At 41.8% G+C, this 14377-nt stretch overlaps 1 protein-coding gene across 3 annotated transcripts in view; it reads right to left on the minus strand.

Moving 5' to 3' along the window:
* Positions 1-3981: 3981 nt before the first annotated feature.
* ccdc88ab (coiled-coil domain containing 88Ab) overlaps positions 3982-14377 on the minus strand; it is a 103173-nt gene continuing 92777 nt past the window's right edge. Inside the window, exons 33-36 of one of the 3 annotated variants that reach the window (XM_080448674.1) lie at positions 10428-10517; positions 9676-9956; positions 8455-8908; positions 3982-6118 (exon numbers count right to left, since the gene is read on the minus strand). In XM_080448674.1, the coding sequence (XP_080304800.1) occupies positions 6063-6118; positions 8455-8908; positions 9676-9956; positions 10428-10517 (881 nt within the window). In that variant the 3' untranslated portion in view covers positions 3982-6062. Of the gene's footprint in view, positions 8909-9675; positions 9957-10427; positions 10518-14377 lie in introns of all 3 variants that reach the window. The other 2 variants (XM_080448673.1, XM_080448672.1) reach the window with 2 other exon arrangements.

Raw genomic sequence — 14377 nt, forward strand, 5'->3', positions numbered from 1 at the left:
ACACAAGTCTGACTCGGACGTCGTATGGACGGCGTATACATGGCGTTTGGGCGTTGTATTGTGTGCCCAGTGGGTAGAGACGTCTGTTGGTGTAACTTGAATTATGGATTTTTATTGCATTTTAAGTTTTAGATGGCTTTTCCCAACCCCGTAGCCTAAGTGAACGGTGAACACCAGTGATATTGTAAGTTTATTAAGTGGAATTCATTATTGCCATTGACAATGCATTGGGCGCTTAAAGTTAAATATTTCAAAAACTACACATTATTTCAAAGTCAAAATCTCAAGTATGCATGTTTATAGTTTATAGGTTAAAGTATGAAGGAACAGCAAGGTGCCAAAGTTTTCAGATGTCAGTTTTAAAAGTTAAATATCTCAAAAACTACAAAACATTCAAAAATAAAACGTTCAAAGCATGTGTGTCCACAGCAAGCTGAATTATAAAAAGTGTGAATGGAGTTTCCAGGTGAAAGTGTTTTTTTTTAGGTACCTGCACCATTGTTCTCCAGCTTTAGCTCAGTCGGGAGAGCTCTTGACTTTAAACCAAAACATCATGGGATCGAATCCCAGCACAGGAACCTTCACCTCGGCATCTGAGCAATCTGGCTCCCACGGGTCTACTATCTTTTTTCGCCTTTATCATAAAGGTTGCTGGACAATAGAGGATGAAATGCATAATTTATTAAATAATATAAAGGTAATATCAAATACATTGTAAAAAATGAGAGACATGAACCTTTATATTATTCCTCATTTTGTGGTTTCCCCTGAAACCCCTTTACTGTTACAGAGTAGAACTGCCTTAGAATTTATGCTGATGGTGTGGCCATAGCTGAATGGTTAAAGAGCCTGCCTGGCAAGCCATAATTCCCAGGTACGAGCCCAGGCCTCATCAAAGTATCAAAGTGTCCCTGAACAAGAAACTTAAAAGAATAGTTCACCCAAAAAATACTACATTTCTATCAATTACACACTCCATGAAGCCTTGAATTCATGGAGATTTTTTTTTTTTGACACATTCATGAGCACAGACTCAGACATATTGGTTGGATGCATGGCGCATATAATAGGCTATCGCTTTGTAGATTAGTAGGCGATAATTCCAATATTCACTATACACTCCTCATGTTTAAGCCTAACTGAATTATATATTTATGGACTTGTATATAAATTGTATATATTTTTGGACGACTTGCGCATTTAATTTGTCGGCAATACTTTGCCGCGCTTTCTCCCTGGATCCATTTATTGCACCGCGGCCATGTTTCGTTTCTTGCTTATTATACATTTTACTTCCTAAGTTCCTCGTATGATTCCGGGGAGACAAATTTCTCTTTTGGGTCTTGAGTCCCAAAACCCAAACCCAAAAGAGAAATTTGATGTCTCCCCGGAAGCCTGGGTCTTGACTCAAGACTCTTTTGGGTCTTGACTCAAGACTCTTTTGGGTCTTGAGTCTTGGGACTCAAAACCCAAAAGAGAAATTTGATCTCTCCCCGGGAGCCGGGACCCAAGCCTCAAGACTCTTGAGGCTTGGGTCTAACATTTTTTTAAACATTTTTTGAACCACTGCCATTTAGAACAGTATTTTTCAACCTTTTTCGTGCCAAGGACCCCTAAATTGATATACATTTGGCCGCGGACCCCCATCTGAAAATGTTTTGTGCCAGGGACCCCCAGAAGCAAAGATTTGAGTTAAAAATGTATATATTTCAAAGATATGCACACATTTTCAAGATTTTTCAAAAAATAGCAGATCTACAAGCTCATAGCGCGGCACTCGGTCCGCGCTATGAGCTTGTAGATCTCGCCTGCCCTAAATGTAATTCCTGGGAACGCCACTGTTCCATGAGCTGCTGCAGTGCTGTTCCTCGCCAGAGCTGGCGAAAACTTCTGGGAACTCAGATTACTGCAGTGCTGCTGTTCAGCCACAGAGAAGAACGCCGCTCTGGTTTTGGGCTCCATGATTGGTCAAGTTCAAGGATTCTGCTATCGACTTTCATGGTCTTTTATAGGAATACGTGAAGCCTGGCTTACCATCCTGTCTCGACAAAGCCTGGCTTGACAAGGTCTAGCACGACAAAGTCGCTCCTTTTCAGCCTGGCTTGGTGTTCATGGACCGGAATAAACCAGGCTGTACGGACCAGACTTTGTCAAACCTGGATTTTACTTAAATCCAGGCTTATTTAATTCTACATTGATGACAACATCCTGGACACCCTCTGGACAAATAAACGAACCTGGGGTGACAGGGCCTTCTCTGCGGCTGCCCCCAAACTGTGGAACTCACTCCCAGCTCACATCAGAGCTGCTCTCACCCTCACCATGTTTAAAACCACACTCAAAACCCACCTTTTCAGAATCGCATTCCCTACATAAAACCCCAACCCCTGCCCCTCCTTTTTATCTTACTTTTCTTTTATAGATTTTAATCCTTTTTAACTAGTCAATTCTAATAAAGTTGTTATTTTTCTGCTATGTAAAGCGACTTTGAGTATTTAGAAAAGCGCTATATAAATCGTATGTATTATTATTATTATTACATTATCATATTCTTATGAAAAATACTGGTTACACCAATTGACACACCCAACCCAGTTACATCACTTGACAATGTTGCTTCTACAGTCAAATTCTGCTCTTTGCTGCAGAAAGTGACACTGAAAATCAAGCATAAGCCAAATTAACTTGGGTGTTTTATTTAACTTCAACTGACAACAATTAATTAGGATAAAAACGCAAGAAATTGTCTGTGAGCAAGTGAGTGAGTGTCTGTGTAACTGGCGGCTGCATCTAGTTCAGTGGCAATTGGACCATTAAAGGGATACTTCACTTTCACATAAAATAAACATTACAAATATATATTTAAAAAAAATGAAAGAAGTTATGGCAAAATAAAGGCCCCCTCATACATTAGTAGGACACTCTAATGCGTGAGGGGGCCATGAATTTTCCATTACTTTTTTCATTTATTTTTAATATATTTTTTAAATGTTTATTTTATGTGAAAGTGAAGTATCCCTTTAAGTAAAAATCAAGTTCTTTACTTCAACCACTATGGTTGCTCTAAAGAGACAGAGAGGGACAGAGATTATTTACAACTAAAATAATAGCAGTCTTTTTGAGTCAATGTTCCAAAATGGTACAATAAATTATCATGGCTAAAAAGTTTTCTGAAGCAGATTTTAACATTTCATTAAGTCCAGTTTTGATGCAGCTTCAAAAAAAAATTGCAAATAAGTATTACTTCCTATTAAATGACAGTTGTGCTAGTCAAGTTTTTAATTTAATTTGGTTTAACACTTTAAAGACGTTTTATCATTCATTACACATAACAGTACCACTTTCTCTCACTGCCTATTAGTACCTCTGCGTACCCCTCGGGGTACATGTACCCCAATTGAGAAACAATGTTCTAGTCTAGACCAGTGGTTCTCAACCTGTGAGTCGGGACCCTCAGGTGACACTGAAGTGACAATTTAAGGACTTTTTAATACTAAAAAAAAATGCATGAAAAGTAATCAACAAACTACAATAAAAACTGGTCAAACATTGGCCAAATTGTCACATAATATAAGAAAGAGGATTTTTTTTAAATAGTCGATCTAGCTTGTGGATATGCTATTTTCACAATATTTATCTGTGGAACAGAGTTAAACAAAATGTAATGCCTCAACTCCTACATTACAAGTGCTTGTCAGGTTGGAGGGTCCCCAGTTCAAAAATGATTATTTTGGGCGTCACAGCCTGAAAAGGTTGAGAACCACTGCTCTAGTCTAGACAATGAGTAGGCTTTCTATATACTGTAAGTGGTGGACATATATACAGTACAGTCCTCTTCAGGTAATCCACTAACCAACACTGTTCAGCCATCTTTCACTGTATGAAAGGCCAGTGTATATCCACTGACATTTCAAAGATTTTTAATTTAATTTTTTTGATTAACTGCAGACAGACAAGGAAATGAAAACAAGAGTCTTGAGCTGAGTTTTAATCACATCAAATGGATTTATGTAAAAGTGGGAAAGGAAGCAAACACTGGGTCATCATGTTCATCACACAAAAAGAATGTGAGCAAATACTGCCCATTCCGGAGTATTCCAGGCCACCTATATTCCAAAAATGCAGAGTGCCATGTCTAACTGTACAGTCAGAAATATGATTGGTATCACAGCAAGATAATATATTATTATGTATCATGTAACACTAAGCGTTCCACTGTAGGACATTGTGCTGATCTAAGACAAGGAATATTATGTTCTAGTGAGTCTAGGGCTATGCATCGATCTGAGCTCTACTACTGTGTAAAACATGAACCGGTTTGGATCAATGGTGGAGTGTAGCCATGGCACACAACTGCAATATATGTGACCTGGAACGACCCCAATATCAATGTCACTTCTCATATCACACAACCTTCACGTACATGTATGAATGGCAGTCAATGGACACCAATCACGCAGTTGGAATGGCTTCCCATCCGAGTTATTTTGGAATCCTAAAGACGCCGCCCCCCACATTGTCCTCCATAAATTGGGCAAGGGAAGCGGGGTGATTGGCAAATTGATTGCTCCATGCAGATTGCGATTGGTCAGTCATTAAGTTTACCTTTTTTCTGTAGTCCTTTGTGTTGACATGCTTTGAAATGTTCATGTTTGTGTGAGCATGGCTTGAAGCAGTAAGGCCAGCATTTGGGTCGGTTCCACAGTACGGATGTCACTGTTGGATTTGCATGCTGCTCATTTGACATAGTCTTTAGTCACAAAAAGTCAAAATGGCAGAGAACAAAAAAGTCCAAACGGTTGTGGAGTCCTCAGAATCTGGTCTACAAGCTCACCCTTTTGGCTTTGTGTGAATGTTGGCACTGTCAGCAGTCTGTGGAGACTAGTGCACATTTAGGAGTTCATCACACCGAAGGACATGGCAGTGCAATTTGCCACAGGAGTCCCTTAGATAGAAAAAAGTGTCACCACATGGTGATTTTTTTTTTTATTGTTTTTTTTTTGTTTCCTTGATTCAAGGAAGAAAAGAAAAAATAAACAGAGAAGGAAGTCATTTTTCTCTACCAGAGTGTCCTGTTTTTTTGTTTGTCGTTTTTTAAGTCAAGAAAGCAGAAGGAAGAAAGAGCTTTACAATCGTTTCTCACGTTAGATGTGTCAGCAGAACAACTAGACTTCAGACACACTGTTCCAAGGGCACTTTTCTCTCTCTGAGTCCCACGTAGACAAGGAAGAGTAGAATGTCGAAGAATGTAAGTAGAGACAGGAGAAAGATAGAAAGACAGAAAAGGAGAAAAAGGTTAAAGTTCAGAACAAAGAAGCAGTATAGACAGAAAGGCAAATGTACAAACAGGGACAAGAAAGTAGCCTGACTCTACATGCATATGCAGGGAGGGACGAACAAGGGGGAAGGATTTCAGTGTTACACTGAAGCCATGCAGTAGGACCGCAACAGGAAGCACTCGTATATTGCCACAAACTTGAAAAAGTGACACAACACACTGGTTTGGTTTCTTTCAAGTAGAAAAAAAGTTGTTTTTTTTAAAGAAAAAGAAAAAGAAGAAAGAAATCTGCTGTCACCATTACACAAACTGGATAACTGGAGGGAGGGGTGTGTTCTGTGTTGTGCTCCTTGAATCACAACAGGACTTTATTTTCTCACAACAATGGGTTTTGTGCACAGAAAGCAGGTTGAACAGTCACCCATCCGAAGCAAAGAGGGTTAACACAACATATGCCATGCAGATCAGAATCCTGCCATGCCCCGTCAGATACAGTAGGGCGTTTTGGCACCTGCCAGGGCAGTGGGGCACAGGACAGAGGGGGTGGGGGATGGGGGTAGAGATGGACAGGGCAGCAAGGGGAGCTCAAGAAAATGTGAGGGAGAAGCACGTGCAGCGGGCCGAGATGGACGGCATCTGTTGCACCATATTTCAGGCTCCCAGGAGGACATGTCCCCCCCTGGCCACCTTTCCCCTCTCTGTGCCAGACTCTTGCGGAGGTGCATTCACTCACCACTCGCTCACAGAACGGTAGCACACAGTCGACAGGGGGTGGGGGTGTGGATTAGGAGTTTTTCTGTGCCTCCCCACTCCTGCTTTTTGACTTTCTGCCTTCCACATCTGCAGGACAAAGGCAATTAAATTACATCATGAAAGAATTAAGAGGCAGTATGTACAAAGTTCAGGGTTCCAAGTACTGCCTTACTTTATAGCGGACATCAAGATAAATACAGTGGAGCTATTTCAATGCAGTAAATATATAGAAAAACAATAGCGGAAATAAATAAGGGTCTACGCTAAACACGACACTGCTTCAATAGTGTGTGAAGCAGTGCTGTCTCTCAGTATAAGTTAAAAATGCTGCGAACAATCTGTAAAAGATCTTGTCTAAAATACATTAAGTCATCAAAGATAATCCAATCTCAAAATGCTGTGCACAAGTGTACGTATACTTAAGTTTCCAATGGACCCTTTTCACAGCTGCCAATTTTGACAGGTAAATGTAGCTGAAGGCAATAATGTCACTTGTAGGTGTGTTTTATTTAAGTGTTACTGTGTGCCAGCTTGAAGTTAAATGTACAGGAGCTGTCCATGCTGGCACACAGTAACCCCTAAATGAAACGTACCCACAATTCATGTCTTTACCGTCAGCTATGAAACAGATTCATTCAAGTTCACGTTCAATTCGTTTACAAAATGGTCTGATCGTCGTATAAACTCCTCGACTTGTTGTATTGTCCCTGTGTTTCTTCATCACCACAGTGCACCAACAACTCACCCAAGACACCCACACCTATTCTCATAGCATGTCTGCATCACCCTCCTCAACTACAGCCTTTTTGCGTTGACAATTACCCATCCATTCAGTAAAGATCTAACAAATCAAAACCCAATCAGCACGGTCTGACTCATTTATGGTAGATTAAAGGAGATTATAAAAAAAGGTGTCAAATAAAACATAAGAAAATACCATCAAAATAAAAACAAAATGAAAACATTTTGATATCAGCGATCAAAATGAGCAATTTGGATCGGATCAATACACAATAAAGCCATGCAGTTTAGTGAATAGGCATTGGTACTGTAGAATTAGGTTGAATACAATGTGCTTTGAAAACAAAAGACAAGGATTTTCCCCCACATCAATACACCAAAAATAAAAGAAGAAGCAGGAGTTGAATCTATTATCTGACACATTGGTAACCAGTTATGTAAAGAGCTAAAGGATAAAAAGCTTCCTTGACATAATGCATGGAATTAGCTCTTTGGGTTAAACCTGAAGACAGCTGCTCTAATATTTAATGGAAGCCAAGGGGCATGTTAGGCCACAACCCACAAGTCCTTAGCTTGCATAGTGGAGAAAATAGTAAAAATCTAAATGTCAAGGATGCCCTTTAAGATGTAGTATTTTTCGGCCCTCTAAAGTCTAGACTTAAGACAACAAATAGATCTTTTATGGGCTGTTGGGACATTTCCACAGGCAGACACTACCGTGGGATGTGACCCAAAAGCCCAATTTTCACATGCTTTTATTTTATCAGACCACTATTTACATAAGACTGCTTGACTCTCAGCAAGTCAAACTAAATTATATAAATTGTCTTATTTAAGGGTTGAATTTCTAAATGGATATAACCCGAGCTTTAACTGAACCAAAATAAAGCAGATAATAGTCTTGGTACAATGTTAGCCAGCCAAAACAAGAGATTTGATGAGGTGAAGTAATAATATGGACTCAAAAGGAAAGACCCACCACACAGACCAGAACCAGAGAAAACTGCAGCATGTGGGGAGACGACGAAGCAGCGATTCACCAAACAGAAAAAGAATGAACACGACAGACAGATGGTGCTCGGATAAAAAATTAAATAAAAAACATGCAGAGGAAGAGTCCAGTCCTTCATTCATCCCTTCATTCTCCCCTCTTTGTTTAGTTTCTGACAATCAGATCATCAAGCCCACCCATGTTATTCAAATACAGCCATACTCATACCACAAGGACTGGTTATCCTCTGGGCTGAGAGGAGGTGATTGGTCAGCATCAATCCCACAATCTGGATTCATGCCCTCATTGTACGTGCTCTGATTAGCTGACTCGGGTGTCATTTGACCATTTGATTGGCTGTAAACCAGCTGGGATTGGGCGGGAGCATGGCTGACATTAGGCTCATGGTGCACTTTATTTTGAACCGGGGGGCCACTGATGTTACTAACTAGAGTGGGGTTAAGGGACAGGAAGGGGAGGTTTTTGCCTGCCGACTCACTAAAGATGGAGTCCATGAACACCGACTCCATGGTGAAGGAGGGGCCAAGGAAGGATTCTAGGGTGGAGAGGTCTGGGTCCTCCAAGCTATGGCAGGGCAGGCTGACTGACTTGGGGAAGGGGGGCATGTCGCTAGCGGGTCCATTCAAGGACTGATCATGAGGGAGGGGGGTGCTGTTGCGGTGGTACTCACTGGGGGTTGGCTGGGAACGTGCCCCGGACTTGGCGGAGGCAGCGGGGGGAGTCGTGTCAATAGACACAGGCTGCCGGTTGTCCTTGGACAGCAGGTCGTGGATGCTGGTGCGCCGGGTGGTGCCCTCCGCTGTGGAGATGACGCTGCTGGCCCGGGGCAGCGTGGAGGACGTAGAGTCCAGCCGCTCAGAGACAGACATGGCTTTGCCCTGAGACGACAGGCTGGGACGCACCTGGACAGTGCCCTTCACACGAGTGCTCTCTGTCTTCCGCAGGCTGGGACGGCCCGGCTGGCCACCCGATCTTGGGGGGCGGTCCGAGCTGACCGGCGTCGCTCTCCCACTCACTGAGCGCAGGATGCCCCGCCCCTTTGTGGCAACGCGTTCCTTCTGCACATGCTCAGTGGAAGTGGAGAGGTGTGGAGAGTCAACAGTAAGGCTCTCCTGGCTGCCAGACTGCAGGGTAACGGAGGAAACAGCAGAATGTGTACATGAGAATAATGATTATTACATTTATTTTACAATAGATTTCAGACTTGTGTTATGTACTGGAACTCAAAAGTTGACTCCATGGCCAGTTGAATTTCAATCTAGAAGCTCCCATCCAACTACAGTGTTCTAATGTGCCAAACATTAAAGACACGTCCAAAATAACATACTACATGCTATATTCTGATCAGTATGCTATTTTCAACATACTTTTGTGCATACAACAATAGTATGTTTCATTTTGGACATACTAATGAGATCACACGGAATGTTTTGAAAGCACCCCATCTTGTGACAAAGGAAGGTACTACACAATACACATACATGTTCCCGTTTCATCACTGTGTATAGCTTTTAAACGTTTATTGGACAATCATCGGTTTCAACAAATAACTACATTCTACATGTGTTTAATAGAAGCATAATGGTCGTTGCGATGGTGGCTTGGTCACTGTCCGCCATGTAAATTCTGGTATGTTTTTGTTGTCGCAGCCACCGCATTGCATTGGGGACATTCATGTAGCAGTGTGGTGTCCACTGTTGCATACTTTAACATTTCCCACATTTAGTATGCATTTCATGTACTACTAGTACTGAGTATGTACAGTACTAAGCTTTCAGACACGCTAAAATGTCTCGCATACTAATTTGGCATACTAAATAGTATTATGTTAGTATTAAATTTCGGACACAGACTATGATTTAATGGAAAACAGAAAATGATAGGTCTTCACCTCAGCAGGGTCGATGCCCTCGTCCAGGAACTGCTGGAGGGATAGCACCTCGTGGCCAGGGGACCCTGTCTTCCTTAACTGTCCAGGGCCCGGGCTGCTTGCCAGGCTGGACGGGTCCAGGGACCTGCGCAGCTGCTGGGGGCTCTGGTGAGAGGAGCGTGACGTTGGGGGCTGCTGGACAGGACTGCTGCCATTGCTGGACCACACCTCCTGGTCGAGACTCAGACTGAACTCCCCGCTGCTCTCACTGTGGGGCCTGCTCAGACTGCCGTTCACCGCGCCTGGAGGGAAAATCAACACAGACAGTGAGATTCAGGCTGCAGTGATATTCATTCAGCATGTATCAATTTAATGGATGGGCTCGGGGGGGAGGGGGATGGGGGTGGTAAAGTGGTTCCCTAAATCCGTGGTTCTCAAATATTCTAATTTCAAGGAGCCTCATAACTCGGACCTGTTACAGACCTGTAAGGGACTGTTTGGAACCCCCTCAAAGAACCCAGGGGTCCATGTACCCGACTTTGAGAACCACAGCCCTGGATCAAGTAGGAATTATTCTTAAATTTCTAACAACCATAAACATGAATCCAATGACCCCTTTCCCCATAGGAACGATACGAACGAAAGAGAGACAATTTAAATCAACAGGAGAAAGGGAGTGAAGGAGGATGGAAGGACAGGAGGTATAGTTTGAGGAAAGAAGGGGAGGAGAGGTTAAGAGGTAAGAAATGGATTAGGGGTTGAGAAGAGTCTACCTTTGCCCTCCAGGGGAGAGGCGAGGTGGGAATTGTTGTTGCTATTACTACTGGTGGTCTTGTTGCTATGGAGACTGGAGGGTCTGGAGGCTGGGTGGGGGAAGAGAGAGGGAAAACACACAATATATAGTTAGGACACACACACACACACACACACACACACACACACACACACACACACACACACACACACACACACACACACACACACACACACACACACACACACACACACACACACACACACACACACACACACACACACACACACACACACAAACAATATGACAGAACACTTCCTGCTGGGGCAGCAGATGGTACATGCCAGGCAGGAGAGGCTGCACGGTGCCAGGACACAGCCACAACATGTCCACTCACCACAAGTAAACAATAGAAATCTCACTTCAAAGGGAACTTTTGTCAATTTTACACATGACAATCTGTTAGCTTGTCATGTGGAGTATTTCAGTATTACGCAGCATGTGGAAGAAAACAAATTAAACAGTTCTGTGCCTGTAGAGTGGGTGAGTCAGATTACTGAGTGATGAGACTTTCCAACCGCTCAGGCACCAAAACGTGTAAGAAACTGTTTAAAAATGCTGTGCAACATAAGAAGAGCAAACGGATTGTAATGATTCTAAAGTCTAAAGGAGGGCCAACCACAGACAAATCCTCAGTGGTATTTTATCCCTTTGTAACTGACGGGGTACAAATGGAACCAAATTAAGGATTTTACTGTGCATGTGGTGACAAGTACACAGGCTATAACAATGAAGCTGATGTTGTTGAAGAAAAGGAAGCAGTAGAGATGGAGGAAAGGAGAGGAAGAAACCGAAGAAGTGAGGTGAGGAGAGAGGAAGAAAGAAGTGGCTGAGGAAAGAGGACAAGAGAGTCGATTTCTACCAGGTAGCTGAAGCTTAACTAATGCTTCGTCGTACGATGGTGTCGCTCACTTGCGGACAAGATTTGTGACACATTGTGAGCTTGTAGATCGTCTCTTGTCGGCAAGCGACACCATTGTATGACAGATTATAAATGACTCTTAAGTGAGAGCTGGTGGTGACATCACCAACATGACCTGGCTGTGGACAGTACTGCAACTGAGAACATATTCCAGAAGTATTTAAATCCAACTTAGAAATAACCTTTTAATACACTTTTATATTCACACAGTGGCCATTTTGCTCTTACTAAATGTGAGCAAAATGGCAGCAGAGGGAATATGATCCATGGAGGATCCTTACTGAAACTGTGTGGTGTGTGCATGTGCAGGAAAAACACGTTGCCAAGTGAAAGTCACTTACTACAGATGGCACAGGGCGCTCTGCACACAGTGCTCAGCTCCACAGGAAAAGCACACATGGACAGTGTACTGCGGTGTACCTGCAGCCCTGATGCACGTACACAGAAACGACTCATCACTGACTGTGATACATTTAAACGTATCACATGTTCTGATGACCGCTAAGTTCACAGTTCTTAGATCATAACTGTTGTAAGTTCCAAAGCATAAAACATCATGCTGAAGCCCTGGATGGATGTTCTCCATGCTCAATCTGAAGGTGAAAACGGCATTGACGGACCAGGTGATCATGAATATGTGATTTACTGAATTGATGATTAGACACATCACTGTGATGTAAATATTGCAACAAGACAGTAGGCTAGCTGCTGCTGAGTATGGTGTTATCCATACAAATTAATTTGTAAAATTTAGGTTTAAGGTTTCTATAGCTTAAAAAACATATATAGAACAAGCTCACAACGCGTCGCAACGCGTCGCGTCGCAACGTTGTGAGCTTGTAGATCTGCTATTTTCAGCATGCAACCAAGTGTAAAATCAGCCATTATGACGCCATCAAGGCACCGCCAACATACATTTTAGTCGACTAAATCAAGTGTAGATTTAGTCGACTATAATGCTATGATATTTAGTCGACTAAAACTAGACAAAAACTAAAACATTTCAGATGACTAAAATATGACTAAAACTAAATGGAATTTTATTCAAAAGACTAAAATTTGCTGTCAAAATCAACAAGATCCAGACAAGGTTGGGAATCACTGCACTACATATTAGTATTTACTTATTTGTCATACAGCTAATACGTTTATGTTGTAATGCCTGTATACGTACAATGTCCAGGTATATATATATACAGTACATACATACAGTAGATACAGTACTGTACTGTAAAGAGATTTAACCCATTAAGACCGGGAAAGAACCTGTGTCATCTTAGATTTCTTTAGCTATTCAAAAATAGCAGATCTACAAGCTCACAACTTGTGAGCTTGTAGATCTGCAATGTTTAGAAAAATCTTGAACATTTGTGCAAATCTTTGTATATATATATATTTATATATTTTTTAAAGAGAACATTTATAACTCTCAATATTTGCTTCTGGGGGGTCCCTGGAACAAAATGTTTTGAGATGGGGATCCGTGGACAAAATATCATTCCGAGTGGTCCTTGACATGAAAAAGTTGGAGCACCACTGATATAGAAACATACTGTTAGGATTTAGAAAACATTTTTAGATATGTATTTGGTCACGGACCCCCATCTCAAAATATGTTGTTCCAGTGACGCAAAGATTTGAGTTAAAAATGTTCACTTTAAAAAAAATATATATACAAGCTTGTAGATCTGCTATTTTTTTAATAGGCAAACAAATCTAAACATGGCACACAGATGGGTTCCCGGTGTTAATGGGTTAAAGCCTTGGGTATTCACACCACAACAGTTTATTGTCCCTGTCGGACAGAAATCTATCTCCATATTTCTTTTTTTCCCCGTAAACGAATGCCCCTTCATCAGTGTGTCTTGAACTGTTTCATGTCAAGGACCCCCACATGAATACGTATTTTGCTGCGGACCCCCATCTGAAAATGTGCCAAGGACCCCGTACTAAATTTGTGTTATCTAATCATTTTTGGGCGGTGAAACCGCCCCTATAAGTGAGATTTGGAAAAATGTACTAATATCTTGGGCAGTGAAACCGCCCCTAAAAGTGAGGTTTGGAAATGTGTACAATTATCCTGCGCTGTGATTGGCCAATCACAGCCTATTCAGGACTGTGATTAGCCAGTGTCACATGACACATGTGCATAGCCCTATATAAGCAACCATAACTTGAAAAAAAACATGAATTTGTTTTTTTTCAAGTTATGGTTTTGTCTATCATAAAGAGTGTTTCAATAAATGTATTTATCCTTTGTACATGATTGATCGACTCCATTCAGTATTGTGATTAGCTAGCAAGACACCGCCCACTTCACACAGGGTGTGATTTTTTTCAAGACTTTTTGGAAAATAGCCGCTCCACAATTTTGCAGGGGACCCCCCAGAACCCTCCCAAGGACCCCTGGGGGTCCCCGGACCCCACTTTGAGAAACACTGCCCTTACATCATCGCATAAAAGAGTGTGTTACTGAAAAGTAACGGTGTAGTGGACATACAAGGTTTCCACCAGTGGTGTAAAGTAACTAAGTACATTTACTCAAGTACTGTACTTAACTCATTCAGTGCCATTGACGTCGCCGACGTCACGTTTTTATAAGCCCAGGGTGCCAATGACGTTGCCGACGTCATGATTTTATTTATTTATTTTTTGAAAAAAAATGTTCAGAACCCAAGATATCATGATTTGAAGATTTGCTGCTCCATTCACTTCTTGTTTAACATCTTACTGAAAAAGGCTTTATCTCGCTTCCTAAGCACTTTTTTTGGCTCTGGCACTCAGAGCCAAACTGCCAGAAATAAGTCAGGCACTGAATGAGTTAAGTACAATTTTGAGGTATTTTGTACTTTACTGGAGTATTTCCAATTTTCAGTACTTTTACTTCTACTCCACTACATCTCAGAGGCAAATATTGTACTGAAAGAGATGTGCGCTCCACTGAGCATGTGAACCTTTCTAGTGGTTTTTAGTCATGGCTGCCAGTT

The sequence above is a fragment of the Gymnoscopelus braueri genome, assembly GCF_963280865.1.
Source record: "Gymnoscopelus braueri genome assembly, chromosome: 14".
Taxonomy (NCBI): domain Eukaryota; kingdom Metazoa; phylum Chordata; class Actinopteri; order Myctophiformes; family Myctophidae; genus Gymnoscopelus; species Gymnoscopelus braueri.